Source organism: Manacus vitellinus, unplaced genomic scaffold (genome assembly GCF_001715985.3).
Source record: "Manacus vitellinus isolate BGI_N305 unplaced genomic scaffold, ASM171598v3 scaffold_48_pilon, whole genome shotgun sequence".
NCBI lineage: Eukaryota > Metazoa > Chordata > Aves > Passeriformes > Pipridae > Manacus > Manacus vitellinus.
Window position 1 is genome coordinate 2277025 of NW_021940593.1, and position 27482 is coordinate 2304506.

The window sequence follows — 27482 nt, forward strand, 5'->3', positions numbered from 1 at the left end:
GGGAAGAGACCGAGCAGGGGGTAGGAGACGGGGGTGGCTGCGCCTTCCGAACAGACACCCAGTGTGTGCCAGGTCTGTGGGTAACACGTTTCTGCCCTGCTCATATGAGAAACTGTTGAAAGGCTGCAGCCATCAGAGAGGTGTTTTCCATGCGTGCCGGAACAGCAGCGCAAATTGGAGCAGCGAGATGACAAGAAACCTGCTAAAAGAAATAAAGAAAGGATTTCCTGCCTTGCAGACACTAAAGCCCCGTTTTGGGAAGCGAGTGGCTGTGAAAGGCATGAGGCCATTCAAAGAATTGGGGCTGTGTGCTACCGGGTCCTCCAAGGGTTTGTCTGGTGGAGGAGAAACAGCTCATGCTCGCGTTAACCTGCTCCCAGAAGGTCTATTTCTTCCAGCCCTCTGAAACAGAGACCGGGCCAGAGATGAATATGAGTTTTCTCTGCCAGTAATTTCCAGCACAGACTGCACGCAAAATCTTCATTTAAAACGTGTAAATGACAGCGAAAGAGCCACAAGGGAGCCAGATTTTAAGAGACCAATTTGCTGCCTGGGTTTTAAGGACTGTGCACCATGGTGAGCCCTGTGCTGCTTTGCTGCTGAGCGTGCTCAAGGAAGGGATCAAAGAATGGACAGACAGACAGGCAGGGGCTCAGCAGAGCCTGCATGTCACCCTGGAGGATAAAATATTGTATGTTATGCTCAGAAAAATTGGGAGAGGTGGGCCTCCCTTGCTCCTGAAGAACAGAAAGAGACTTTGTTTCCCAGACGCGTGGCTCGGAGCTGCCCTACAGCACGTTTTAGGGAGACTGCTCCCTGCCAAAGAGGGTTGTCTGTCTGGTGCCCTGCGCCCGCCGGGACACGGAGGAGATGACGAGAAGCTCTGCTTCACTAGAGGGCCTCAGCAGATTATTTCCTCTGAACGCCCTTGGCAGGCTGTACCCCCAAATCAAGCCCCAAAAGTTCCCCCCTTGCACTGCAGCTCGCCTGCCTGGGGTGTTTCTCCCTGTTGCCCTTCGCTTATTTCTTGCAGAGCCCTCAGCTGCCAGGTCTTGTTTCCAAATGTTTCCCTCTATTTCTCACCCTGCCTGGCTGATCTCCTCAAAATATCAGGGTCAAAATACCCCGCCGCTGGTGCCTCGGGGATGCCCCAGGATCTGCGTGAGGGACGCGACAAGGCTTTTGCATCATCCCATAAAGTGCTCTCGGCTGCGGGGAGGAAAGGAAGACGCAGGCTGGTGTGAGCCCAGCCTCTGCTTTACAATCTCTTTCCTGCCACTATAAATAACCTCGGCGAGAGTCACTTCAAAGGAAGGGCTGGCGGCGGAGAGGTGCTTTGGGGACCGAGCGGGACAGGGGCGTCCCACTGCCCGATCCCACCCCGGCGCTTTGCATAAATAAATAAATCATGCAGCAAGGGAGAGGTGGAGAGAGAGGGCGAGCAGAGGAGGTTACTTTGGGAAGCCGCGCAGCTCGCTCATCCCAGCCCCGTAGTTCGAAGGGAGTGTGTCATGTTACAGGGGAGCCACGATCAGCCAGAGCACAACGTCGCCAGAGCAGCTGAGAATTACCTCTCTCTAATGGGGACTTTCATGTGCAAGCTCCTGGCCAGTTTGCGAAGGAACTGAAACGGGCAGCTTAGAAGGAATCAAAAACCCCCCAGCGAACCAAAAGACAGAAACACAGGAGGAAAAACAAAAATCTTGATCAGATTATTTTTCCCCCTCGCACTCTTTGCTGCAGTTGGATCTCTTTTTTTCTGCACCTCTTTTATGTGTGTGTGGTTTGTTTTTATTTTTTTAAAGACCCCCCACCCCCCCATCCACTTTTGTCATTATTGCTGTCATTTGTCATTTGCTGGCACTGGGATCCTCTTGGATGCTCTTTTTCTGTGCCTTCTGGATTGTGCTTCTCGGAGTAGGAGTGAGGCTTTCTTTATTCTATTTATTTATTTATTGTTTCTCAGGACAGGGAGGGAATGTTGGAGGAGAAGAGCTGGAAAGGCGTCGACGAAGCAGCTTTTGACAGGGGGTGTGTGACTCCCCCCAGGACCGGCGATGGGGAGAGATGCTGCCGCCTCCCTCTCCTGCTGGGCTCGGGGCTGCCCGGCGTCTCCCTGCTTTCTCTGGTGCTGAGCCTCCTGCTGTACTTTCGGACCTCCGATCTGCAGTCCCGGGTGTCCCACTTGGAAGCGGACAGACCCACACAGCTCCCTGCCTGGCTCTCAGCAGACCAAATGGAGACGGCTATTTTGGGAAGAGTTGACCAACTGCTTGATGAGGTCGGTGTCCTTTCATTTTGCATGTATAGTTTGCAGTGCTGTAGATTTTAGGCACGTGCATGCTTGCATAGTTGTGTTAGCCGTTTTTTTCCCCCCCTGCCTTAAAAACCTATCTCTGCACAAGTGATGCTGCTTCTAGGTTGAATTCCCTGTGTCTCCAGGTCCCTCCCACCTCTCAAACTCACCTGGTGTTTGCTTCTCTCTTCCCTAGCCCACACTGTGGCTGAACCCTGCACTTTGCAAAGAGGAAAACCTCATCCCTGGTCCTGGCAGGGAGGGAAGAGGTTAAACCTGGGGATTCAGTGTGTGTCTGAGCCCCAAGAGAGGGAGAGACATGGCACATTGCAGCTAGGGCTTCTATGGGAGGAGGTAATTGCAAACACCCCAGTGTTATGATGGGCTGGCTTTGCTGCTGTGCCAGCCTTGACCCCTTCTACAGCTCCTGGCTCAGGAAAATGAGGCACACTGGCATTGCCAGGATGGCTTCTGGTACTGCCAGAGCATCAGTGCAGAGCATATGCCTGTGTTATGCCTGCTTGAGCCCCATCCAAGCTCCACTGGACCCTGTGGGTTTTCCTCTGAGGATGGGGGAATGCTGGTGCTGGCTTCAGCAGGTCAATAAAGAAGCAGATTTTTGTTGGTGACACCCTTTACTCTGTTGGTGCTGCTGGGGGCTGTCTGGGCTTCTCTACCCTCTGCGGGATGAGTATCCTACAGTATTCCTTGCCTTGTTGGGCTTTGAAGCAGTGTTGACATGTCTGGGAGCAGATGGTGGTTCATGTCTCTGAACTCTTCAGATGGGTCCACACTGACCTGTTCCCACAGCTCTGGGAGAGGCTTGGGGCTGAAATTCAGGGCTGGAGCTGTTTCCACCCACCTCTCATTTTCTCTGTTTACTCCAGCTTTGGCTTGAGTCATGCTGGAGAGATCCCTGGGGCTAGCCCAAAAACTGTTTGTGTCTGAAAAAAACCCCTCTTGTGCTGCTACTGCCAAACGAGGCGAGGAATGGAGTGATCCGAGTGGTGGCTATAGGGACCTGCCTTGGGCAGTGCTGCCTGGTACCTGGGGTGACCTCGGCCCCCCTCCTGCTTTCCAGGAGCGGCAAAGGTCTGTGGTGAGGAGTTTAAACCTGCAGCTGACAGGCTCGGCTTCTGTTTATGAGTCTTGTGAGAGCAGTCCCTGGATCGGCTGGGGTTTGCAGCCAAAAGCTGTGAACCTCGAGTTAGCAAACAACGCAGGAGCTGAAGGATTTGGTTTTGAGTTGTCTCTTTAGATGAGGAATAAGGGGAAGATAGGGTCCATGGGGTAGTACCCCACTTAAAAGAAGGTTTTTGAGGAAACAGAAGCATTACAAGTGGCTGGAACTCCTTCCTCACTACCAGGCAGGGGATAACGTCCAGCGATCCCCCTGTTGCTGCTGGCATGAGTCTGCTGGGAAGTCGCAGTTTATCTCTACCAAGTGATTTGAGAAGTGCTACAGGATGCCTGCCGGGAGCAGTGCCCGAGGCCGGATGGCCCCCTGTGTCCTGCGGGCTCTGCTGGCCACGGCACCTTTCCGCCTTTTTATAGCTCGGCTTAGCGAGGAAATGGGGCTCTCATGGTGCCCGTGTGCCAGGCAGCGCCCCTGTTTTCTGAGCAGCCCCTCCTGTGCCCCTGGGCATGGCACAGTCTCCCTCGCAGCCGGTGTGGGGAGCAGCCGTGGAACAGGAGCGATGGCTTGAGGGGCCAGCACTTGCTCCCGGGTACCACCAGGGTTAACAGCTCCATGCTGGGTCACAGCTTCCAAAAGAGCTTGGAGGAAAGTGCCAGAGCCTGTGGAGGAGCAGGGATGCCTGGCCCAGGTCTCCTGTCCCTTTACACCTGGGAAGGGCTGCTGCCAATGGAGAGAGGAGAGCTGTGCCCCCTGGGCAGGAGACCTTCCCCAGCTCCACTGCCCACTTCCCCTAGGCTCCTAAACCTCAGGTCTCCACACTCAGCCAGAACCACTGTCATGGGCCAAGTGGCTCGAGGTCCAGGGTGGGGGTCTGCTGGTGGACAGATGGTGAGATGGCATATGGGGCTTTTGCTTAGGAAAGAAAAACAAATCCCCCTGGTCCTCCTCTTCATTGTGTCTGAAGTGGGGCTAAGTGGGATAGGTCTGGCTGGCAAGGGGCAAGGATGGAGAAAAACGGGGAAGATAAAGGGGAGCAGGAAAATGATGGGAGAAAAAAAATAAGGAAGGCAAAAGACTGTTCTGAGCACGACTGGAGGAGAGGGGCTGTGAATGGGCTGCTGTGATGGACGTGAAATTCATTCCCCCCTGCTCAGACCCTCGCTGCCTCTCATTGCCACATCCTCACAGAGTTTTCTGGTGTTTCGACCTTAATGGGTTTCACAGCTGCCAGCTCAGTGTTATCCATCACAAAATAAAACAGCAAAGCTTAAAGGAACCCCAGCTTTGGAAAAACCTGGTCTGAGGCAGGCAGGGAGGTGGGAGGTAAGGGGAGCCACGGCACAGGAGCACATTTCTAGCTCTGATGGCTGTGAAGATCAGCTGGAGAAAAATGAAGAAGCCAAGTCTGTAAGGGCTAATATAGAGGAGCTCTGAGGTTATGCTCAAAACCGGTACTGCTCTGTACTCCAAGCTGGAGTGTGTAATGCTCTCCAGTCAGTGCCCAGGTGTGCCCTGGATGTTCCCAAGGGTCTGTGAGGGACACCATACAGAGTGCAGTGAAAAGTGCAAAATGCCAAAGCTCTGTTAGGTGCCTTTCTTCTAGACATGCAAAAATAAAGCAAACTGGCAGGGAGAGGAGATGAGTTGGTTTGCTTAAAATGTTAATTTTAAGGCAGTTGGTGGGGGTGTTTTCTTGATCTTGGAGCCTGGTTTTTGAGCATCACTGGTGCTGTGTCAGTGTTTCCATCTCAGTTCAGGAGGAGCAAGGAGAGGGCGGCAGATGCTTTCCCAGAGGCAGCCTGACCAGTGCTTCACTTGCTACTGTGTAAACCTCTTGCCTGGTGTAGGCGAATACCCGAGGGGAATTTCTACCAGACACAAATTGGCTGGGTTTTCCCATAAAAACATCTGTGCAGAATGGGCCAGAAATAGATAGTTCAGGGGGAACTTTACCTTCACGTAGGAATTCCTCTGCATTTATGGGACATCATAAAATCATACAAAGAGCACAAATAAACTCATATTCGCAGGAGAGGCAAAGCTTTCCAAAGAAGAAAACAAGGTCCTTTCCCATGCTGGGTAACATTTGGTACTATTTCATTTGCCAAAAGCTCATCAGGGTGGAGAACAGGATGGATTCAGTGCTGCTGCTAGGAAAAACAATCCCCGAATTTGTGAGCTTGTAGAGATAGAAGTGTGTATGTGTAACACAACAGCAGGTATCCTGTGCAGCCTGGAGGAAGGTCAGCTGCCCCTCTGCACCGTGGTGAGCATGCTCAGCTTCTCAGGGGTTTGTGTTGAAGGTATTTGTGTGACTTTAGTGATGCTGAAGGGATTCAGGGACTGTGCCCGTGAGTGGGGAGGGAGCATCGATCCTCACTGCTTTCCCAATAGTCTCATTTTGCTGGGATTCTTTCCTTACTTGTGCAAGCAAAGGAGGGACAGCTGAAAACTCCCTTTCCCTCCCAACTTAAAGCTTTTTTTCTTCTGCTTTTATTCAGTATCTCAAAGCACACTGCTCAATTCTACTTCCCAGTGTCTGCAAGCTTGCTCTCAACCTGGCCTCCATCTTCAGCTTAGCGTTTTCCATCCCAAAATACCAGATCTATTTTTTCCTTCCAACTTCTCTGGTAGCTAAATCCTGCTTCTTTTCAGCTGCTTGCAATCCCTGCACCTAGATGGTGTTATTTCCAAGCTTTTTGCTCTATCTGGGAGGACTCCCTGCTTGCTTTTGCTCTGGGCCACATGGTCCCGTGATTCCAGGAGCTGGGCCTTTAAGAAAAAACAGTGAAATTGGAGATAAAACAATAAGAGTTAACAAAACCACCCACCCTTGAAATCCCCCTGATGGTTGTAATAGATTATCTATTTAAGATGTGTTTCTTTTAGCTGTTGGAGATAGTGGTGGGAAATGATTTCACCTTCCCTGGGTGACTGCAAACAACTGGGAATGCTAAAGAGCTATTAATCTGCCCCCTTTGAAAAAGTGCCCTCCCTCTCCCCTGATCTCAAGTGCCCCTCCAAAACAGACAGGCACTTGCAAGGTTTAGGAGACCACAGCCATGGTCCTTTAATGCCAGAAGAGTTCTTGCTTTCTCTGCTCTGTCTGCCCTTGTCAGCCCTGTCCTATCATGCTTGCAGTAAGTTCACCCACGGGAAAACCCCACGCTGGCTTTACTGCCATTCCCAGCACGTGTGTCAGCCCAACCCTCCTTGCCTTTCCCTCTTGCAGACAGAGGGTTTCCCCCTTTCCTTGATGCTCAGTGATGTGTGATAGCTCCCTAAACACACAGGGGTGCCCAGTCGGAGCTGGTCAGCTCTGGCTCCAGCGCTAGCGAAGGCTTTTTCAACCACGTTCCTATGTGCAGAGGGAAGGTGCAGCTGTTATGTCACTGGAAAACATGACAGGCAAGAGCAAGCTGGCTCTGCTGACAAGGCAATCCTCTCCAGAGGAAGTGTTTTCAGCGTTTCTGCCAAGGCAAGAGGGAACCAGTTCCTGCTCTTGGTGTTACATGCTCCAGGTATCCCCCAGGTGAAAAAGCAAACCCCAGTTCCCAGGAAGGAGATCACAAAGCCTAGACTTCCAGAGCCCCACCTCCTTTTAATTTTGCTTACACAAGTCAACCTTGCCCTAAAATTGAATGGTTTTGTGTTGCCTGGGAATGAAAGTTTTCCCTTGAAAACACAATTTTTAGAGGGAAGCCCATTTGTTTTGCTGTCCTGAGCAAAGGCAGCTGCTTATGTTGGACCAGGCGATATTTTGTACAGTGGTATGAGGGAAGCAGAAAAGGACAGAAAATTGTTTTGTTTCACCATCTCAACCTAAAGTTGAATTGAGGTCTCCAGAAGCCAAAGATTTTTTTCTGTGTTTCAGTCCGTGTTTAATAGACTGTGCAGGAAACTGAACTCCAGGTGCTCCTAAATTCCTGGTAGGGTTTGCCTCCCGCTGAAGGGGAGCAATCCCACGGCACCACTGCCCTTTGTATTCCCCAGGGATGTGCAGAGCTCTTGGACTCAAGGGAGGCACCAAGGATGGGGAAAATGCTAAATGCCGGTGAGTGCCTGATGGCTGATGGTCATGGTGCACAGGGCTGTGCTCCCATCCCTGCCCAGCAGCTCCTGCCCTTCCTCCTGAGGGGCTCCCCATCCTTAAGGCTATTTCAGTAGTCCCAGGTCTTTCCAGGACTCTGACCCTGCAGATAAAGTCTTGGGGAAATGTTATTGCTCCGGTTCCGTTCCCGGTCATGCTGAAGTCCTGCTGGGTCATCACTTCCCTGACAAGTCCAATTGCTGCTCTTCTCCTTCTGTGCTGGCACGGCAACCCAGCCAAGGCTTCTTGCAGCCCACCCAAACTTGGCCCTTTCCCCTTAGCCCCTCCAGTGCCTCTGCACTCAATGGGGCAGCGATCTGTTCCAGGTTTCCTTGCAGATTTCTGTCCTACAAAGGGTCCTGCTGCAGCCAGGGTGTTTGGATCCTTACTGGTTAGGAAATGGCTTTCTGCTCCTGCCTTTGCAACCCATCATCCCTCCCTTGTGCTGAGGCCGATTCCCAAACATGGGAAAGCCACCCAAATGTGGCGGTCTGATGTTGAGACATTTTGGTTGGCATGTGTGTAGATGGAAATGGGAATGTGTATGCCTACATACCAGTGTGAGTATCCAAATAAAGGCTCCTCTGTCCTGTTTGTGCCCATGTTTGACCATTAGCACAAAGTGATTCAGTGCTGCAGAACAGAACTGTGCCATCGGGGAGGTGGCAGCTACATGGGAATGTGCCCAAATGCAAAGATTCACATATCAGTGCTTTTAAACTGAGAAGGTAAACACAGATAAAAATGCTCTATGGAAACTGGCAATTCTCACCTGAAACCCCCTCATCACCCTGATATCAAATCAACTCTCTATCAATGTTTCAGCACTGAAAATACTCAATTTCTAGTCAGTCACAACAACCCTTACTGCTTTTGACTTGCAATAAGGAAGCCAGTCATTTCAAAGTGAAAAAAATGGAAGTGTTCCAGCCAGTTCTGCCTTCCCTCATCCAGGCAGAACCAAGTTGCTCTACTTTTTTCCTCTCTAAAAGGAATTTCCCCCTAACTGATGTGTTCTTTCAGGAAGGTGCTCGATTACTTGTGAAAATTAAGTCATTTCTGTATGATCCTGGGCATGGGCTTCTGTTGCACCCACTACTTCTTTTGGAATGTTGGCCCAGTTGTGAAGTAGGTCAAACAACAGGAAGGTGTAACTGGGATGGGAAGCTGGGCTTGAGGGTTAGAAGGGAACAGGGAGTGAGTCATTAGCGCAGGCAGCCCAGCAGCTCAGCCTTCTCAGATCATCTCAAATCATTAACCAAGTGTACTTTGCAGGTATTAATGAATAACTTCTTTGGGTTGATTTGCATTTTCTTTAATAAATTACAGCTATTTTAATACAGTCTATGAGGGGTGGTGGGGATGCTGTCCCTAAAGCACATTTGGCTCAGGACATGGGTTAAGTTTAATGACATTTCCAGTGAGGGAAGATTCGGTGACCTCAGGTGGACTCTATTGGCCCTTTAAGAGATACACAGGTGGGCCCAGAGAGCAGGAGACTGACATGCTGGCACCATTAGAAATCCAAACTCATGGGAAATGAACATTCTGATGCAATTTGACATTGTGGAAGCTCTTGATAGCTTTTGTTCTGTTCTGCACTTGGAGAAAAGTTAAGTTTCACAGCCTCTGAAGGTTTCAGGAGATGCTGTTGCTGTTCTCAGTTCACCTTCAGCCACAATATTTTGGTGGGACCCTCCTGTCCATCCAGGTGTCTCCATGAGCATAAGGAGCCACAGGGGGGAAGAGTACCTGCTTCAGATCCTCGAGTTTTGTTTGCTGAGTGAGTCTGCTGAGAAACGCAGCTTTTTCACAAGGACACAGTCACCAATTTATTTGCCAGTGCCAGCTCTTGGTTTTGTAATGCCTGTAAGGACCACATTTGGAGGCCGTTACGAAACTCCCTCAGCCTGCTTTTAATCAAACTCCACATTTCTAGTTAAATACTGTGAACTTTAATGCCTTTCTTCATTCCCAAACTGTTCTGCCCTGTCTTTCCCATCTCTTGGGCACCACCCCCCCCAACTCCCACTTTTCCAAGAATTTGAGGCTTTGGTTTCAATGGTATAAATTAATCCTTTTCCTGTTTCTCCTCTCTTGACAGAAATTGAAGTTTCACTTGCCGAGACATCGAGAAGTTCGAGACACACACCAGCGATGCAACTGCCCGGCAGGTAGGGATGTGGGGAAAGCTGGCACTTTGGAAGGACCTTTTTTGTCCACATCTTATTGAAGGCTTTTTTAATGCTGTGTCGTGTATGAGTGCAAAGTTGTGCACGTTTGCATAACAGTGCGCTCTAGATATGGGAATTCGATGTGGAGGGGTGCGCAACAAGTTTGGTATGTGCCTAAATACCAACAGGTAACAGGAGCAACAGGGCAAGTGTCAAACGTCCAGATAGATTCTAGACAGACAATAAAGAGAGAAAGATAAGCTCTAGAGGGCAAATATTCCCAGTGATTTTAGACATCAGTGTTGAAGTGGGCAGAGTGGCTCTTGGGGAGGTGCATCCTTCTTGGCTGGTTTTGGAAGGTTTGAGACATGTAGGCTAGACCCAACACCAAAGCTGAACAGATGGATTTTGGTGAGCCAGAATGCCTCTGGGATGAGAAGATTTGAATTCCTTCGTGTTGTACCACTATCTGAGGCATCTTGCAGAATAACAGCCTTCTGCTAGAACTGTTCATTTGTGAGGGGGTTCAATGAAGTGGTCACTCGAGGTCCTACTTGTATAACATACAGAAATATTATGGGATTGCTTAATTGCATTATGTTTTTAATCATGCTAATATCAAAAGGCTCTTTGAGACACATCTGAAGTGGTTTCAATACAATAAGTGACAAATTGCTATGGAAAAAACATTTGTGAATGGCATTTCATTCCATGACTGTGAATCATTCAGCCTTCCTCATTGTCTTTTGATGCATTGGACTGTGTAGAAAAAAAACAGAGAAGTGCCAGCTACCACTCACATCCTCAGCTGAATTTTTGGGAGAGTTTGAATTTGTATATCCAAACTGGGTATCTGAAGCTCATTTTGCAAAGAAAGAGGCAGGGGAAGTTGTGTCTGGACGAGCACATGCAAGCAGCATTTCTATTTTCTGTGGTTTCTCCTTTGGTTCTCTTTGGTGCCCAAGGTGAGGTGTTTGACAGTGTCTGGTGGTACACATATCAAAGTGTATTCAAATATAGTCAGCAGTGGGATAATGGTGGAAATTATGGGGGGTTGTCTTTGCTGTAAGTAATGTCTCAAAATCATTGTATTGAGACCTGTGTAGAGACATAGGAGGCAGTCTCTTGCCACATTACAATGGATTTGCAAGGTGGCAGCTTGTGAAAGCAAGAGGTAAAGTTGTACAGGTTTATAATGGAAAAGAACTAAAATCCAGGATCCAGACTTGTAGAACATTGGAAAAAGCCTGATTTGACTACTCTGGATCAGGACTGTTGGACTTCCTTTTAGTCCCAGAAAGAAACAACTGGAGCTATTTTAGTTTAAATTTAAAAGATAGTACAAATGAAATGTCATCTAAGTGCCTATTCTTCTAAGTATCTATTCTCTAAAGAACAGATCAAAACTGAGCTCAACTGTTTTTAAATGTCAAACTTTTTCCTCCAATGGGAACACAAATCATAGCCCTACTCCATTTTCAAGTTCTTGCCTAGACTCGACGTATAAATGCCATAAAACCACAGGAATGAATATCCTCCTGGTGTTTCTGAGCCAGCTTGGAGAAGGAAACTTAGAACTTGAATGCAGAGCAGAGAAAAAAGAGATTCACTGATTTTTGAGGCCATCTGAATGTGACCCCCTGCACCAGGCATGTGATAGATGAATTGCCCAAGTATTTCAGCATCAAGGTCATAATACTTGGTTACAGATACCCACATCCCGTGGGAAGGCTTGGCAGCAGTTGGTGATGGATTTCTCCTAGCACTTGGGTGCCCACTCATCCAGTTAAGCTCATAGTATTGCTGAATGACAGCTTTGATTCAGGAGGACTGTAGTATCATCTCACTCATAAAGGTTCAGGCTGCCTTTTTACCTGTTAAACTTGCTCATCTTCATCAAATATTCTACAGGTACGGGTACTGTGTGTAAATTTTTCCCCCACCCTGTCACCTAATCTGTCGAGGGAAATGAGACCACGGTCTAAAGCTGATGTTGTGGCAGGTGAGGTCTTGATTGTCTTGGATCAGTGCAGAAATGAAGGCACCTTCAGCCAACTGCTGTCTCTTCTCGGACCCTTTGCTCCAGGGTATTTCCCTTTGGTCTCCAGGCCAATGCAACACAGGCCACCTGAACGCACTGTCCCGCTGTTTCAACGTGGTCTCTCTTCCAGCCCGAGACCTTGGGAATCCTTTTCCCCCTTGTGTTTAAAATGCCCCAGGGACCATACAATGTGACTTTTGCGGGAGACCAAGGTATTCAGAAGCGTCAAGATGTTGCAAGACTTGGCGCATGCCTGTTGCTTCTCACTGGCCCACTTCACTGCCTATAAACACATCGTACTCCTCAGCAAAAATAAATGTTTATCAGAAGTGACATTTGAGTTCATCCCGAGCTGCGAGCCAGGTCCCTGCATGGCAGAGAAGGGGAAAAGGAAGACAAGTTCATTTGCTGACCTGTTCAGTGCGGATGTGGAGGTCCAGGGCAGTGTCACCCGTTGGGCAGTGTCACCCGTTGGGCAGTGTCACCCGTTGCCATAGAAGAGCTTCAGAACACAGGGGGATGTGAATGTAAATGGTTTGGAAACGCTGGGAATAGGAGAGCAAGAAGGTTGTGAAGTGTGTGACTGTGCTGTGGATATCTGAGTGTGTGTGATAAGGACTGTAGGAATAACACGGTCAGGAAAACAGCACAGCTGTATTTATAGCAAACGATAAGGAAATATAAGTTTCCTTTGACTGGGAAGCTGCTACTTCAGATCACTTGGGCTGGGGGTGGGTGTGGCTACCTGTGACGCCTCGCTCCTTGGCATTGAGTTTTTTGAGCTCAGGGGTCACAGTGGGCTTTTCCAGCAGTGTCTTGGCAGGGAGGACACAGCCTCCAAGTTTAGCACAACCTTTCTGGGTAATTAATCATTCGGTTCCCTCTGTCTGATAGGTAACCTGCGTGATTCCTTCTGTCCCCACTGTCTGCCAGACTGACCTGGGACAACTTTGCACAGGTTGGGAAAGAGACCCTAAGGCTCAATGGTAGTAATGACTGTAGCTATTCACCACCCCCAGAGCCTGCGCCGTGCTGGGGCCAAGTGTGGGGAGGGAACTCAGCACAGGTTTGGTCTGAGGTTTTTGCATGCTAGGATGAGACTGGGGGAGGTTTTCTGGGGCTGAGCAGATGCTTTTCCATATGGTATGTGGATGTGGTTGAGAACTACCTGAGGCTGGAGGATCCTCTTACAGCCAACTGGCCTCCCTTGATTTCTTCCACATAGTAACAAAACACTGTGAGGGAAAGCATTGTCTTTCAAGTTGACAGAGCAAAAAAATCTAAGCTTTCTGTAGATTAGGTCTAATCTAAGATTTCCTTAGATTTTTTCTTATATTAGGTCTAATCCAAGATTTCCGTAGATTTTTTCTTAAATCAGGTCTAATCCTGATCCAGTTACATATCCAGACTGTGTCTGCCTGGACAGCCTCAATAGCCAGAGATTACACCAAAATCCGTTCCCACAGCCGTCCTGGTGGAGGTGGGTGCTTGTGTATTTTGTATACTGTGACTTTTTATTAGACCTTTCCCATCATCCTCTCTTCAGCTCTGATTTTCACAGTCCCCACGTGGCTGTTTTTCACTCTGCTGGCTCTCTGCTCCAGTCTTCAATATCCCTGGCTGCTTTCTGTCTACCCCCACAATGCTTGTTTTGGTCCAGTTTCTCCTTGGGCAGGTTAGGAGCCTGCGGTGCTGGAGGCGGTCAGCCATGCAAGCAGGGAAGCAGCTCGGAGGGATGCCGAATGACTTTTCCATCTCTCCCTGTGGCAGCGCTCGCGGGCAGAGGAGGGACCTCGGCTGCAGGAGGAGGCAGCTCCTGGGAGCTGGGACTGGCAGTTCAGAGGGAGGTTGCACAACCCGCCCACAAACCGGGCGTACCTTTTGCTGTTACAGGGGCTTGGAGGATGGTGTGGGGCCAGCCGCAAGGATTTTGGCAGTGAATGGCAACTGGGGTATTCTCGGGAATGTCTGTAAGACTTTACAAAGGAATGTCCCCTAGGCATTTCTTCTGCAAAATTCCACCCACGTTCCCTGTCTGCCCCAGCCTGGGGCACAGGGAAAGGTGCTTGGCCACTCTTCAGCTGCGATTGACCTTACAGAAATTACAGCAGGAGATACTGCAACTCAAAAATGTTGCTGCTGTTCCCCTTCTTGCAGGGAGGCCTGCAGAAGTCAAGGTGCAGTGGTGGCCCCAGTTGCACCCGGGAGACAAGTGCCACATGCTGTGCACACTGGATCCAGGCATTCTGGTCTCCCCCTTGGGCACCCCCCCGTCCATGCTGTCCTGACCCCTCGGCACACTGGCAGCTGCTGGAGGAGCCCAGCAAGAAACAGCGTAGGGCATCAGTGGGGCTCTGGCTCCCACCCAGGATGTGTCACCCAGAGCCAGCAGGGCCAGCTGACGGGAGGCCGCAGGATTAGAGGCATATCCTGACCCCTGCCTGGCCCCATAGGCAGCTGCAGAGGGAGGAAAAAACGCTGGGAAAGGCAGGATTAGGGGTAGTGGGGATGGCTGAAGCAGGGGTAGACCTCTGGGCAACATGGGCTGAGCCTCAGCTCCGCAGCATGCAGGCAGAATATTGCATCCAGGTAGATGCATCTGTTTCTCCCTTGGGATTCATATCTTCTCCCCAGATGTCTCTGTGGAGATGAGCCAAAAAAGGGGACAGTGACTGAGTCTTGCCTGCTCCCCACATCCCAGCTGACATGCTCCTCTCTTGACAGGTTGTTTTCATGGCTTTTATATTTTCTTGTTGTCATGTTTGACATGATCCTTTTTCAGCTTGCTGGGGCTGCTTTGGCAGATGATAGAATCACAGACTGGTTTAGGTTGGGAGGGACCTAAAAGATCATCTCCTTCCGACTCCCTGCTGTGGGCAGGGACATCTTCCACTAGACCAGATTGTTCCAAGCCCTATCCAGCCAGGCCTTGAACACTTCCAGGGATGGGGCATCCACAGCTTCTCTGGGCAATCTGTGCCAGTGTCTTAATGCTTCTCAGGGGCTCCCGTGAGATGAAAAGCCTGAATGCTCTGGTGAGCACTGAGAGGTGGAGAAGGTGTTTGGGATCCCTGGCGTGGGGTGAGGGTGTGGAAGCTATTTAAACAGCAGCAGCCATGAGCCGTGTCGGAAGCTCTGGCTCAGAGCCATGAGGAGCATGAGGTGGGAGGATGCAATGAAACACCCATCCCCATGGCCCTCCTGTCAGGAGGTGCAGTGAACTAATTGAAATGATACAGTTTTGTGTTTGACCCCTTTTCAGGATGGTAAATCAACGTGGCTTCCTACGCTGACCGTGAAAAAGGTGTTTTCAGCTTTAAAAGTGTCTGAACACAGCTTTTTGACAAGTGCTAACAAAAAAAATTGGAAAAGAGGACTTTTATCTCAAGCAGCCACTCCTTGCCAAAAGCTCTGACCTTTCTGATTTGCCTGTTTTCCCTTGAATGCACTGGCAAAGCCCTCATGGCCAGGCTGGCTGGAGAGCCGGGATCTGGAGGGAGCAGTGCCCGGGCTGCTGCGGCACCACCGCAGCCACAGCAGCGTGGTGCTGTGTCAGAAAACGTGGTTCTCTGGCACGCCATCCTCATGGCACAGCTGGGAGAAAAACTGCAGCATAATCATTGCTTTAATAGTACTCCTCCTTTTTCCCCCCCTTTGTAAGACATCTCCCTGGGAATTCCCTGAAATTTAAATATATTCCCCCATCCACATATTTTGGGCCCTCCAGAGTATACACACACTTCAGCCTGGAAGGTTGTTCATGCACCCTGGACTGCTGGCTGTATTTTTGGATTGGGGTTTGTTTGGTTTAGACATACTGTTGTTTCATTTGTTTTGAAGATGCAAACCACACAATGAATTCCACAGATTCTGTGAGCAGTTATGAATAGATGAGGATGAACAATTCAGGAAAAAAAACAAACAAATAGTTTGCTTGGTCACTTAACTCTCTTTCTCTGAACATGTAGGCTGCTGTGCTCTTGCACAACTGCCTGGAGCAACTCGAGGAGTCACCCCCACCTTGGCTCTTGTCACCTGGAGGTTGCCATATCCATGGCTGAGGGACAGTAAGAAAGAGGAAGCCAGGATGTTCCTTATGCCTTTAAGCACCATCTCATCCAGCTTAGTCTGTGTATGGGATTTAAGCTGACTTTATTAAGGAGTGTTTAATTGATGTTAATGAACCTGCTGTTGTTGTCTCAGTGCAGACTAGGAGGGCTTGCATATGCCATTAGTACAGCTGTGAGCATGGCCTGGGCTGGAGGACTTAGAACAGCCCTGTGGTGCTACCATGCTGATGGAGTTTGGATGGCAAAAACCTCGGCCTCTCCCTCTTTGTCTTTGGTTTGGATGGCAAAAACCTCGGCCTCTCCCTCTCCTCTTTGGTTAGAAACAGCCAATGAATTGAAAAGGGTGGGCTCTGAGGCACAGTAATGGGCACAAGTGCTCAGCAAGAGAGAGGCCTGCTTATTCACACTCGTCTGCTTGTTGGTATGATTCCTTCTTGCCATTCTCAGGCCTGTGTCTGGGACACCCCAGGGCTCCTCTCTTTGTCCTTCTATGTGTCTTCTCATTTTAAACTTTTTATTTTAGTTTTTATTATTTTAAGCTGGCTGGAAGGTGGGAGGAGTTTGCTCCAAACACACAGAATTGCTGTGGGACTTTTTCTCTGGCAGCTGAGCTCTGCCCAAAGGTGCAAACAGGTGAACCTTTATGTTCAGGCGTGCATGAGTCCTGGTGGCAGAAACATTAATTTTAATGGTGCTTGTATATTATAGCCCAGGTGTTATATCCCAGCCCTGTATAAACCTTGGTTGTTCAGTACAGCCATCTATGCAAAACCATAGATAAACTAACCTCTTCTCTAGGCAAGGGTATGGTGCAGAGAAAGACATTGAGGATTAAATGCACGGGAAGGAGATTTCAGAGCAGATACCCACCACAGTGAGCTCCAACTGGAAGCACAGACTGAGGCAGGAGAAAAGCATTGTGGTTGTGCTGATTTTTATCAGGTAATGGTCCCACTGTGACCTTTACTATCCCTATCCAGCTGTGTCCGAGTAACAGATCCAGTGGCCCATGGCATCCTGCATGCAGACCAGGGCCTGACAGGTTGCCTGTGGGGCAGCCGGGATGCATGTCAAGGGCTGCAGCAGGGAGCTTCTGCATATTTGACGGGTTTGTGTACAGATGTTTGGTAGAAGTGTTTACACCATTGCGTGCCTTGTGCTTACAATGTATATGGTACATATGGGCATAAATCAGCGCCTTGACAAAGCAAGGCAAAAACATCCCAGCTGGCTGAGGAAACCCGAGGAGCACATTTGCTGCTACTGTACGGCGACGGCTTTGATTGAGCACGAGCGTGCTACCGGGGTGGAGGATTTTTCCCAGGCCTGGGCTGTGTGCACATGGCCGGGCTGGTTTGCGTCAGCCGCTGACGCACGTCCGGGCGCCCGCGACGCGGGCCTCGCGTGTGCTGAGGCCTGGCAGCGCTTGCGGCGGCCGGGGGAATGGGCGAGCCCGTACGACGGTCACGGCCGCCAAGCGCGGCGGCGGCGCGGCGCCCGGTGGCGGCCAACCCCTTGCGCAAAGCGTGGGCGCCCGCCAGCCGGCAAGGAGCACCGAAAATACCCGGCATGGGCCAAGGGGGACGTCGCAGGTGCCAAGTGGCTCACTCCAAAGTTGCTTGTGAGGGGACTTCGTGCCAGCGCCAGTGGGACATGCTGCCATGTGCTTGAGGGCAATGGGGAAGTAAAAGGTGGGCTGCTGGCCTAGCCAGTGGCAGGGGGGGGCTGCTGGTTTTAGGGTTAGGTGTCCCTGTGGTGGGGCAGAGAGGGGCTTTACGGTGGGGTAGAGAGGCTCGTGAGGAATCCTCCTCTCCAGGGTGTATGGTTTCAGTGTGGTGATACCCTCTTGGCTCTTCCGGGCATCTGCCCACACCTTTTCCCTGTGGAGACCAAGGACCAGGCTGATTCCCTAGTGCCCAAGGGTGTCCCAGGACGCAGATCAACAGGAAGAGTGGAGGAGCAGCTTTCCTTCCCCCGGATCGTCTTTCAGCCCTCGTGCCAAGCTGAGGCCACAGGTACGCTGACGGTACAGGGGCAGAGGCAGCCTTAAAAAGGGAGAGGTTGCGTCATGTGGGGCTGGGCAGGCTTTGGGAGGCAGAAACCTCATCTGTTAAACACATACCGCCCCCCCTCCGCCAGGGAACATTCAATCCTCTCTTTGATGGACGTCCAAGAAAATACTTCTTCCACATCCTAAACTTGTTAGCACCAGTTAATCATCTTAACCTTCTTCCCCTCTGAACGCACACTCCAATGAGTTTCCCATCGCTGGCAGCTGTTAAAGATGCAGCAACGCTTTTCTCACCGACCTTCGCAGGCGAGTGTGCAGCCATTAATTATTGAACATCCAGGCTGATCCCAGGTGGGAGAGCAGAAACCCATGTCTTCTGCTGAAGGCTCTTCAAAGTGACTGTCCAGTGCGTCACTTTGAGAGTGGATGCAGTTGATGCAGCTCTCCCCTTGCAGGAGCTGGACCAAGTCTCTACCCCTCTGGGTCCTGCCTCACTGACATTCATAAGCATAGTAAAAGAGAAGCCTGGAAAATATTTGTCTGCATTAGAACAATGCTCCCAGATTAATGTTGCAGAATGCCAGCAGCATGACAACCAGAGAGTTGGAGAGATGTGCTCACATGAGGGGGCTGTGCCATGCAGCTGGTGAGGGGAGGGGGGCTGGAGCATGACACCTCCTAACTGGGCATTTCCATTTCATCTGGCTATTTCTCCCCTTTCCTGTATGAAAACCCCCTTGTTGCCCATTGCATGTCTTTGATTTTGCCTCCAAAATAAGCTTGTGTTTGAGATAGAGGAAAGGTGACTCCTCGGTGCATCCATCCCCTCTGCAGTGCCTGTGGCTCCAGGGGGGCAGTGGTGCCCTTTGATGCTATCTGGCTCTTGTACACGTGGGACTGGGAGGCAGCGTGCTCGCACAGGCTCCCTGGACCAATTCACCCCCTCACTCCTCCCACCGGGGCCGCGATGATTCCTGCTCTGCTTGCCCATCCTGTTCCAGCCTGGCTGCTGCAGCTCAGTGTCCGTTTCTTCCTCATGTAATGTCTTGGGTGAGCAGCATCACAGACGGACTGTGCAAGCAGGAGGTAATTAAATCAGCGTATTCCCCAGGGAGGGGAGGCTGATTAACAGCACATTTTCCCCACGCCGGGGGGCTGAGACACACACGGGCAGCAGTATCAATCGCTTGCCTCACTCCTCTCCCTTAGGATGTCTGGTTTTTTTTCTTTTTGCTTTTCTTTTTTCCCTTCTTTCAAAGGGAAGGTGAAGATTATATCAGCTGAACTGGAATCTGAACTGACAGAGCTTTGTGCGAGGGACTTGTTTATTATGATTTGGTGTTGCTCCGGGCAGTGTGTGCGCCTCACTGGGGACCACCCAGCTATCCCAGCCACACCAGGCTCCCCTTGCCATGCGGCTCAACCAGCAGCAGGTAGAGGACCATGGGGCTGCTTTGCCTTTGGGAAGGGGTCTTACAGAGGCCAAATTTGATTCTGGAATGTGGCACTGGGTGGATGTGGCCAGATCCTGGTGGCTGCTCTTTTCTTGGCCTTCGCCTCTGTCATCTGCCACTGCTGTCCAAGGGAGGAGATGTTGCTGGAGGCAGTGGCAGCTGCTGGGAGTTCTGTGTTGGCCTCGTCCCTAAGCTGAAGCACACAATGGGCTGGGATTTTTTTTTATCCTTTTTTATTTAGTTTTTAAATATTAGCTTCTTATTAGAGTAATTTTGGCAGCAAAGAGGGAGTAATTATGTCTCCCAAAAAGGCAGTCATTACCTACAGATTAACTTCCCCTTAAACCCTACTATATACAAGTGCCACACAGATGAAAGAGGGGTTGAAACCCCAAAAGCAGCCCACAGAGCTTATGGGTCTTTGGCACTGCCCTGGCCACAGCGAGGAGCCATGTCTCAGCTCTCTGCTCACCAGGAAGTGAGGTACCTGGCTCGGACCTGTCAGAAACCCAGGGAAAAGCTGTGGTATGGCAAGGCTGTTTGCCATCCCCTGTGCAATGGGATCTAACGTGGGCTTAAAAACAGAAAGAAAGGAGAGGGGGAAAAAAACCCATCTATTTTTGGAAGATGTAGCCTCATGTTTTTTAGTTTATCCCAATGTGTCTAGGGATCTTTTGCTTATGGATGACCTGAGTGCTTATGGAAAATGCTTTTTTTCTGGGAAAAAAGGAGGAGATGGGAGTTATCAGGTGTGGTTGTGCATAGTTCTCTCCTTGAATTCCAAAGCCATCCTGGATAAATCCCCATGCTCTGTTATTGCACTGACCCCTATCTTAATGGGCAGAGTCCTGGAGTTTCTTGGGACAGTGATGGGAAGTGCCTCTCAAGTCCTCTAGGAAGGGAAGCTACAAACATGTGACTCTTGGACTGGGGGCTGGTGTGGTGCATGCACTATCCCCAGCCCCACATGGTTTAGCATGCATTCAGCCATTCCCCCTTGCTCTACATGGGTTTCTCCATGTGCCTTTCCCCTGCAGCAAACTGCTGCAGACCTCAAGTCCTCATTCCTCCTCTTTGGTCTCTTTTGTTTCTAGAACAGTGAGGATTTCCTGTTTTGGTAGGACTTGGACCTCTTTAGTGGTGGCTGAGAAGCCTCAACAGTTATTTACCAGGTGTAACACACACCCCATGTACTTTGGAGAAGTTTCTCTCTAAATGTAATGCCCTTTTCCCCTTATGCCCTCAGGGCCTTTCCTTTTGTCTGGGAGGAAGAACTTCAGAGTAACTGGTTTCTAAACTTGCTTGGGTTTCTTCCAAGTTATTTTTTCTCTGCCGCGGGGAGAGGGGAAAATATGTCTTTTCCATTTTCATTGTGCTCTCTTTTCTTTTTGAGATTATAATGGGATCTCTCACTACCTTAAAAACTAACAACCTATATGCCTAAATAAGAAAAATCTTTTAGTCTCAAACAAGATGGAGGTTCTGACAGAGTTTAGCAAACTTATTGAGTCAAATTTGCCATGTTGAGAAGATGAGAGAATACAGGTGCCTTCCAGACCGTGCTCTGAGGGAGACAGCATTGGTTGGGGTTATTTTTTGCCTTTCCAGTTCGATGGCTCTCTCCACAGTGTGTGCTCTGCAGAGCATCTGGTTTTGGCACTGGGGGCGGCAGGGAAGGGATCCGCACGCTCAGTTCATTCTAGGTAAGGGGAGCCGTGAGTCCTTCGTCCCTGTGAGCCAGTGCGGGTTGTCTCCATATGTGCAGCTGTCCCAGCCTGGCTCCCACCAGGCAGAGCCCAGTGCTGGAGTAGCCAAGTGAAGCCAGCCTCCCCGAGTTCGAGACGTGCTAAGAAAGCATCAGCTAGATTTGGATGAATGAATGAATACTCTCCTCTTCCTGCGCCATAAAACACGCTGAGCAAACCCACTTAGGCTCGTAAACTCCATCACATTTTTCCTTTTGAAGGGACTAGCACCAGCCCCACTCTCCTCCACATGCTCTGTTTGGAAGCAAGGCAGTGCATCAGGAAGGAGCCTGAAGGAAGAATTTATGGTGTCTCTAATTAGTCAGTTTGTTCCATCCTTGAAGAAGAGGATAACGAGCGACAGGGATGCATTGCTGGCCTCTGGAGGAAGAGTGCTGTGGCTTAGGCTCATGTCCAACTGCTGATAGGGTAATTAGTGGTAACTGGGAGCTATCAATCATCTTGGGTGGAAAAATGTCTGGGCGAAAGGAAAGACCCTCCCAAACATTTTCATAACTCAAAAGGGTGTGAGACAGGGTCTGGAAGACAGTACTGGCAGTCCGTAAGGTATTTGAGGAAGGAGTCTATTAAAAGATAAATTGAACACAATGGCCTTTTGTTCGTCCCTGGGTAGGTGACAGAATTTGCTGTTATAAAAACTGAAAAGTATTTTGGAAGGAGGAAGGAAGAAGAAAAGAGTTAGCAGATGGAAAAGAGGGAAGAATAACAAGAATTCGGGGGAGAAAAAAGTAACAGCGCACTAGTTATTAAAATCAGCTGCTAATTGCAAAAATGATATAGGACAAAAAAGAATTATGCAATTTGACAAGTAAATAAAACATGTCATTTGCATTTTAAGTGCATGATCAGAGAATTTATTTAAATAATTATTAGATATAGTAAGGTCCAACTTTCTACTTTTCCCAGACAACCACATTATGAGAGAGATTTCAATTTTCAGCAGGAAGTAAAAACGCCATGGATTTGGGTTTTTGCTTTACCCAGTCATGATTTACTTTGGCCAGTTTTCCCCTGTTGTTCCTTCCTAATTCTGAGGCTCTCTGAGGAGTAGGACTTGTGCAGGGCCTGGCCGAGTGCTGAAGAAGTGGCCAGCTCCTCGATGGAGGAATGTCAGACTCCTCCTGAATAACCAACTGCAGTTTTCAAACTGGTTTGGATCTCCAGAGTTTTCAGACACCACCTTTTTAGTCCTACCATGGAATAGGATGTGTTAGCGAATGTAGGGTGGGAAATGCAGAGAGATTATCAAACATCTACTCTGCCAAGAGTAGGGTTTTGTTGGAGTGGTAGCTCGCTGCACTGGCACGTGTGTCTTCAAGCTAAGAGTTGTGAGGTGCTTCTGGAAATGTCCAGATATTTGAGGTGGATTTCAAAAACACAGAAGGAGCTGGAGAATTGGTGGGGTAGTGCCCCTGGAGAGCAGGAGCTGGGGAAGAAGTTGAGGAAACTCAGCAACCTGGCAGGGAAACTGTTGGAAGCATGAGGAGCTACAGGAAGGGATCAGCTAAAGAAAATAACGAACTCCTCAGCAAGCTGAAATTCAAGACAGGACAAAAGTAAAGCTGAAAGGATTTAAAATGTATGGGTATGCAAGATGAAAATCTGAGAGCCTAGGGTCAGGTAGGACTGTGAATGACACTCGAGAAAATGCTAGAGTTGTTTATTGTGAGTGAGAAGGAGACCTTCCTTCTCACTGGAGCATAAATGCCAGTCACACCAGACAACAAGGACACCAACTTCCTGAAGAAGTCTCTGAGCCTTTGAGGGCTTGTGAAGGACAAGTGACATGTCAGAACACAAGGGCAAGGCAGAGGTGGTGACAGGGAGGAACTTCGTGTCCCTCTGTAAGACTCTGCAGATAAAGTAAATAGACAGTGTGTCTTCTGCCTTCACCACGTTGTGTGCTGTTGACTCCTGCAGTGAGCCAGAGACCAGGTTACTGTTTGAGAACTACACTTCAAGGTGCAAACGGGCCACTGACGGGGAGCAACGAGAACAACCAGGTCCAGAAAACATGGCTTCTGCAGAGAGACTGAAAGAATTAGGTTTTGTTTAGTCTAAAGGCAAGGGAAGACTGTGGGGAACAGGACAGCAGACTTCAAACGTGTAAGAGGTAACCGCGAGAAGGAGGGAAATAAAAAAATCTGTTCTTCAAGTTTGCTGTGCATCAGAGGTCACTGACTGACTTAAACAACAACACTGGAAATTTTGGGTAGTCTCTAAGAAAGATAATAAATATGGTCTTATGAATCAGGACTTGGGTATCGCCTGGACTGGATCACTAGGGAAGCATGTAGTGTCATCATCCCCAGAGGACAGCAACAGGTTAGAGAAATATTTGCCCAAATGGGTTAGGTAGAGGCTTTTTATTCCTTTGGTTGCTTTGAAGATGTTCCCTCCTCGATTTCGTGTCACTGTCATTCCACAGGAATCCTTTAATCTCTGTTTGGTTTGCTCAGGGGAGGCAGAAGGGGAAGAGAAAGGGGATAGTCAAGAGCAGCAGTTTTGGGCTGGTGGTTTGCTGTAGCCTGGGGGCACGTGGGCTCTTCGGCAGAAGGTGGTGTAGCGGAATGAGCCTGCCACCATAAGGTTTCAATTTACTGTCCAGGGGTCCGCACCGCTACTGGAAAACCTTGAGGGGGCCTCCAAGCATGAAAACCCACTGGGGGAGCTGACCCCGGGGGTCCTTCTCTGCTTTCTGTGACGCTAAGTGCTTCAGCATGGCAGGGACAAATGCGATTGTTTGCTGCTTGGAAAGAGCTTGCTGACCCACGGATGCCTGCCCAAAACGAGCATTGCTGCCCAGCCCTGGCCATCCCTGCATCTCTCCTCTGGCAGTGCTGGAGGTGCTGTACTTGTCCTGGTGCAGCAACGCTGTGTGGGCCATCTGCTCTTGACCCTTTCCTGTCCTTTGTTTTCACAAGGGGCTCTCCCAGATGTTTGTCAGACTATTTCTGCTTGCCTATTGTTGAACCCTTGTCTTTAAGCACTTTAATCTGCCTAATGGGCTGCCTGCTGTTATGCCAATGGCCCCAGTTATCCTCATCAGATTCTTCTGGCTCTGGAGGCCCACTGACTGCCATTGTCCTTACAGACATTTCTTAAAACAAGCAGAGATGCTTGGAGATACACTTGGAATCTAAACTAAACTCCACTATCAGACCCTCTCTCTTATTTTTGAGACTGCTGCCTAATCATGTTAATTTTGCTGTGAGGCTCCACCTCGGTGTTCACTTTGTTCATGGCATCCTTTGGACTTCTCTCGGTGCTCTGCTTGTGGCCTTCTCCTTGGCTTGGACTGGTGGTGGTGATGGTGTGCCGGGATGCTCAGAGTGCCTGAGCAGCGACTTTTATCCTCAACAGCTGCTGATATTAACTGCCGAGTCTCGGTGATGTCATGGGTTTGATTTCGGAGGCGAGCTTGAATGACTGGCATAACCTGGTGCCTCAGCTTAGCGTTGGTCAGATTTTTGGCAGTGAAATCCTGTAGCCCTTTTGCTGTCCAACATTGCTGCAATCCTTTGAAGAACCTCTTGCCACTCTGCAAGGGTGTAGCCGAGAGGGGAGTGTTCTGGGGACGGAGGGGCCTGGCCTTTGCAAGGGATTCGCACTCTCTGGAGTGAGTTATAAACTCAGATTGGCTGCTACTGCTGACAACACCTGAAGCAAAATTTCTGGAGGTTGTGCTTTGGGTTGTCACTGTTGCTTAAAATTTTTCTTATTATTTTCAAGATTTTTCTTGTCTTTAATTTCCCCTGCAGCTAATAATGAAGCTCTCTGAGTTAACGTCCCTCTGCCTCCCCTTGTATCATTTGTCCCCGGATGGAGATGGGGAAAATGGCTCTTCATGGCTATGAGTACTGTGGGTGTGTTGTTTGAAAACTGTAGTGTGGCCAGTCTCTAAAACAGGCCCAAGCCACCATTTGGGCTCCATGCACCCAACTGGGGTCTGCCTGCTCCAAAATGGGATCACTCTGCACTGGACACCCAGGGATCCAGGCCACCCTGGATAAGGTCATGCTCAGGCCACTGACATTTTAATCAGCATTTCATAACTAATTGCCTGGCCACAGCTATCTTATTATCAATTAACATAGTCCTGAATGTCAGGAAGTAACTGTATCTCTCTAACTCGCTAAGGCTGCCTTCTGGGTCTGTGAAATGGCTGGATTTCCTCACAGGGATGGATTACATGTTTACATCTTCCCTGCTGCCAGAGTGTGTAGTGCGGATGACCCAAGTAAGCAACAATAATGTCTTCATGTTCTCTCTCTGTCCTCCTCATCTTGTGTAAGCTAAAGAGGGGGGAAAAAAATCCCTTGTGTGTGAGCTTTTGGAGCAGGCTGGAAGACACCCACATTGCAGGCACTGTACTGCCTGAATCCAAGAAATTAGAGAGAAAAAAAAAAAGCTCCAGCATTTGAGAGCCTTTTTAGAATGGACATTTTTCCAGACAGCAGGAAATGCCCTTAAATGGATGGGATCATTTCAATGATCCTTTTGGTCCAGAGAGCATTGCTGTCTCTCAAGCTGGAGGATATCTCTGCCATCAGCAGAAGGTCTCTTACCAAACTGACCTGCTCCAATGCTCCAATCTTTTAACATCTGCTATTTTGGAACACGGGACTTTCCGGATTAGGATAAATATGACCCACTTAACAAAACTAAGCATCCCCTCTTGTGAGGCTGAAGAGAGTACAGCATGGAGGGTGGCTTTTTATCTCTCTGTGTGGGTGAGAGCAAAGGGTTCCTTATAGTTCTGTTTTCGTTAGTCACTGGTTGAACGGGCCATGTGGAAGGTCAGGTGAGGAGAGGGCTCTGTGGCATGGCCTTGCTGTTCATCGCAAGTGTGTCCCTTCTGTATCTGCAGTAAGGTGGGTTTAGCCTATCTGCAGACTGTGGCTGCCCATTTACTCATTTGGGCTACAGGGAAGGCAGAGCTGCTTTAAGGAAAGCTTGTCTGCATAAAAACCAGAGCAACTGAGAAGGGACAGTGCAGATGGTGCTAATTTCCAGAGGCCATATGTTTGGAGGGACCCCGGGTACCCCTACAAGAATTCTTTGTTTTCTCAATGTTCAGTTTCAAAGGTGCTCTGGGGGTCTCCTCTTTGCAGGAGACCGCTGCTTCCTCCCACTCATCCACTCCCGACACGTTTGCTCTGTCCCCTCCTCCGTCCCCCGCTGCTCGCTGAGCCCTGCAGCTGGATAAACAGCGATCCAGTGCTTACAGCCCTCCGGTGCCTTCCAGCGAGGCGCCGGCACGGAGAGAGGCTTCCTGAGCTGCCCGTCGTGGGCGGACGGCCGTGCTCAGCCCGCGTGCCAGCGCCAGCATCGCTCCAGGCCCAGCAAGATCAGGTTCAAAACACATGGCATCTGGAGGTGCTAATTGCAAATAGGGGTTCTCTGTCTGTGCACGGCTGAGGGATTTGGTGGTCTGGGAGCTCTGGGTCTGTCTGCTGCCCGGGCTTAGCTATGGAATGGGCTTAGAAACGTTCGCGGTAGCTTTGATCTCTGCTCTGTTGACTCATTGTCCCTTCTCTGTTGACTGTTTGTATGGAAAGGGGATCTAGCTCTTCTCCTGTGCAGCACCACCACTATCTCACCCCAAAAGAGTCTGCTGTAGGGAGAGGAGGAACGCCCAGAGGCGTGATTTGTACTTGTGGCTGTTGATAATATTGGCTCCTGGTTGTTTGTGGAACTCTTTGGAGTTCACCACCATCAGGAGCTGGCCCACTTGGGGGCAAGCAGGCCTGTTTCAACACAGCTGCCCCAGTCCGGCTGGGGATGCAGGACACTGGTGACATGAGGGACAACGTGCAGTGGTGTTGTGGTGACTCTGTTGCAGTTCAGGTGGCTTTTGTGAAGGCTCCCATGCAGCCTGGTGGACTTGTGAGTTTGCCCCCTTGGCTTACAGAGTTGTCAGTGTCCCTGACCAGGCCAGACCTCTGGCCAGGGGCAAGTCCAGTGCACTGCCCAGGAGAGGCTGGCTCAGCCTGGCCACCAATGGTTGGAGCAGTTGGGGGTGGAGGTGCACATATCCCTGTCCTCCTTTGCCAGCTACTACTTGTTTTATTAAGAATACACTTTAGAACCTCTGCTCCACCTTCTTGTTTATCACTGGGACAGAATATGACCAGTGCATTTTGCTGGAGCTTTATTTTGCTTTGTAAAATCCCCAGTGCTTTGCAACAGCTTATCCAGCAACACCTCCTTCCTCCCCGCTGTCTTTGAGACATCTTGCCTCCTCCTCTTCTCCCTTTTCCTCCTCCTCCAGCCCATGTAAGATGATGTTGCTTTTGGAAATGACTCTGTCTGGGGGCTTCGCTTTCTCCTGGGTCACATGGACGATCCCGGCATTTGAAGCCCAGTCCCTGGATGGTCTCTACCAATTGACTTATTGCAGCCAAGACTCTGTCCCTGCAGCTCCCTGATGTGTGTTTAC

At 49.7% G+C, this 27482-nt stretch overlaps 1 protein-coding gene across 1 annotated transcript in view; it reads left to right on the forward strand.

Annotated features, from left to right (window-relative positions):
• The first annotated feature begins 503 nt into the window (after nt 1-503).
• Nucleotides 504-27482, forward strand: part of COL13A1 (collagen type XIII alpha 1 chain) — a 90118-nt gene continuing 63139 nt past the window's right edge. Inside the window, exons 1-3 of the mRNA XM_018079959.3 lie at nt 504-576; nt 1967-2281; nt 9629-9698. Coding sequence (XP_017935448.1) covers nt 574-576; nt 1967-2281; nt 9629-9698 — 388 coding nt within the window. The 5' untranslated portion in view covers nt 504-573. The remainder of the gene's footprint in view (nt 577-1966; nt 2282-9628; nt 9699-27482) is intronic.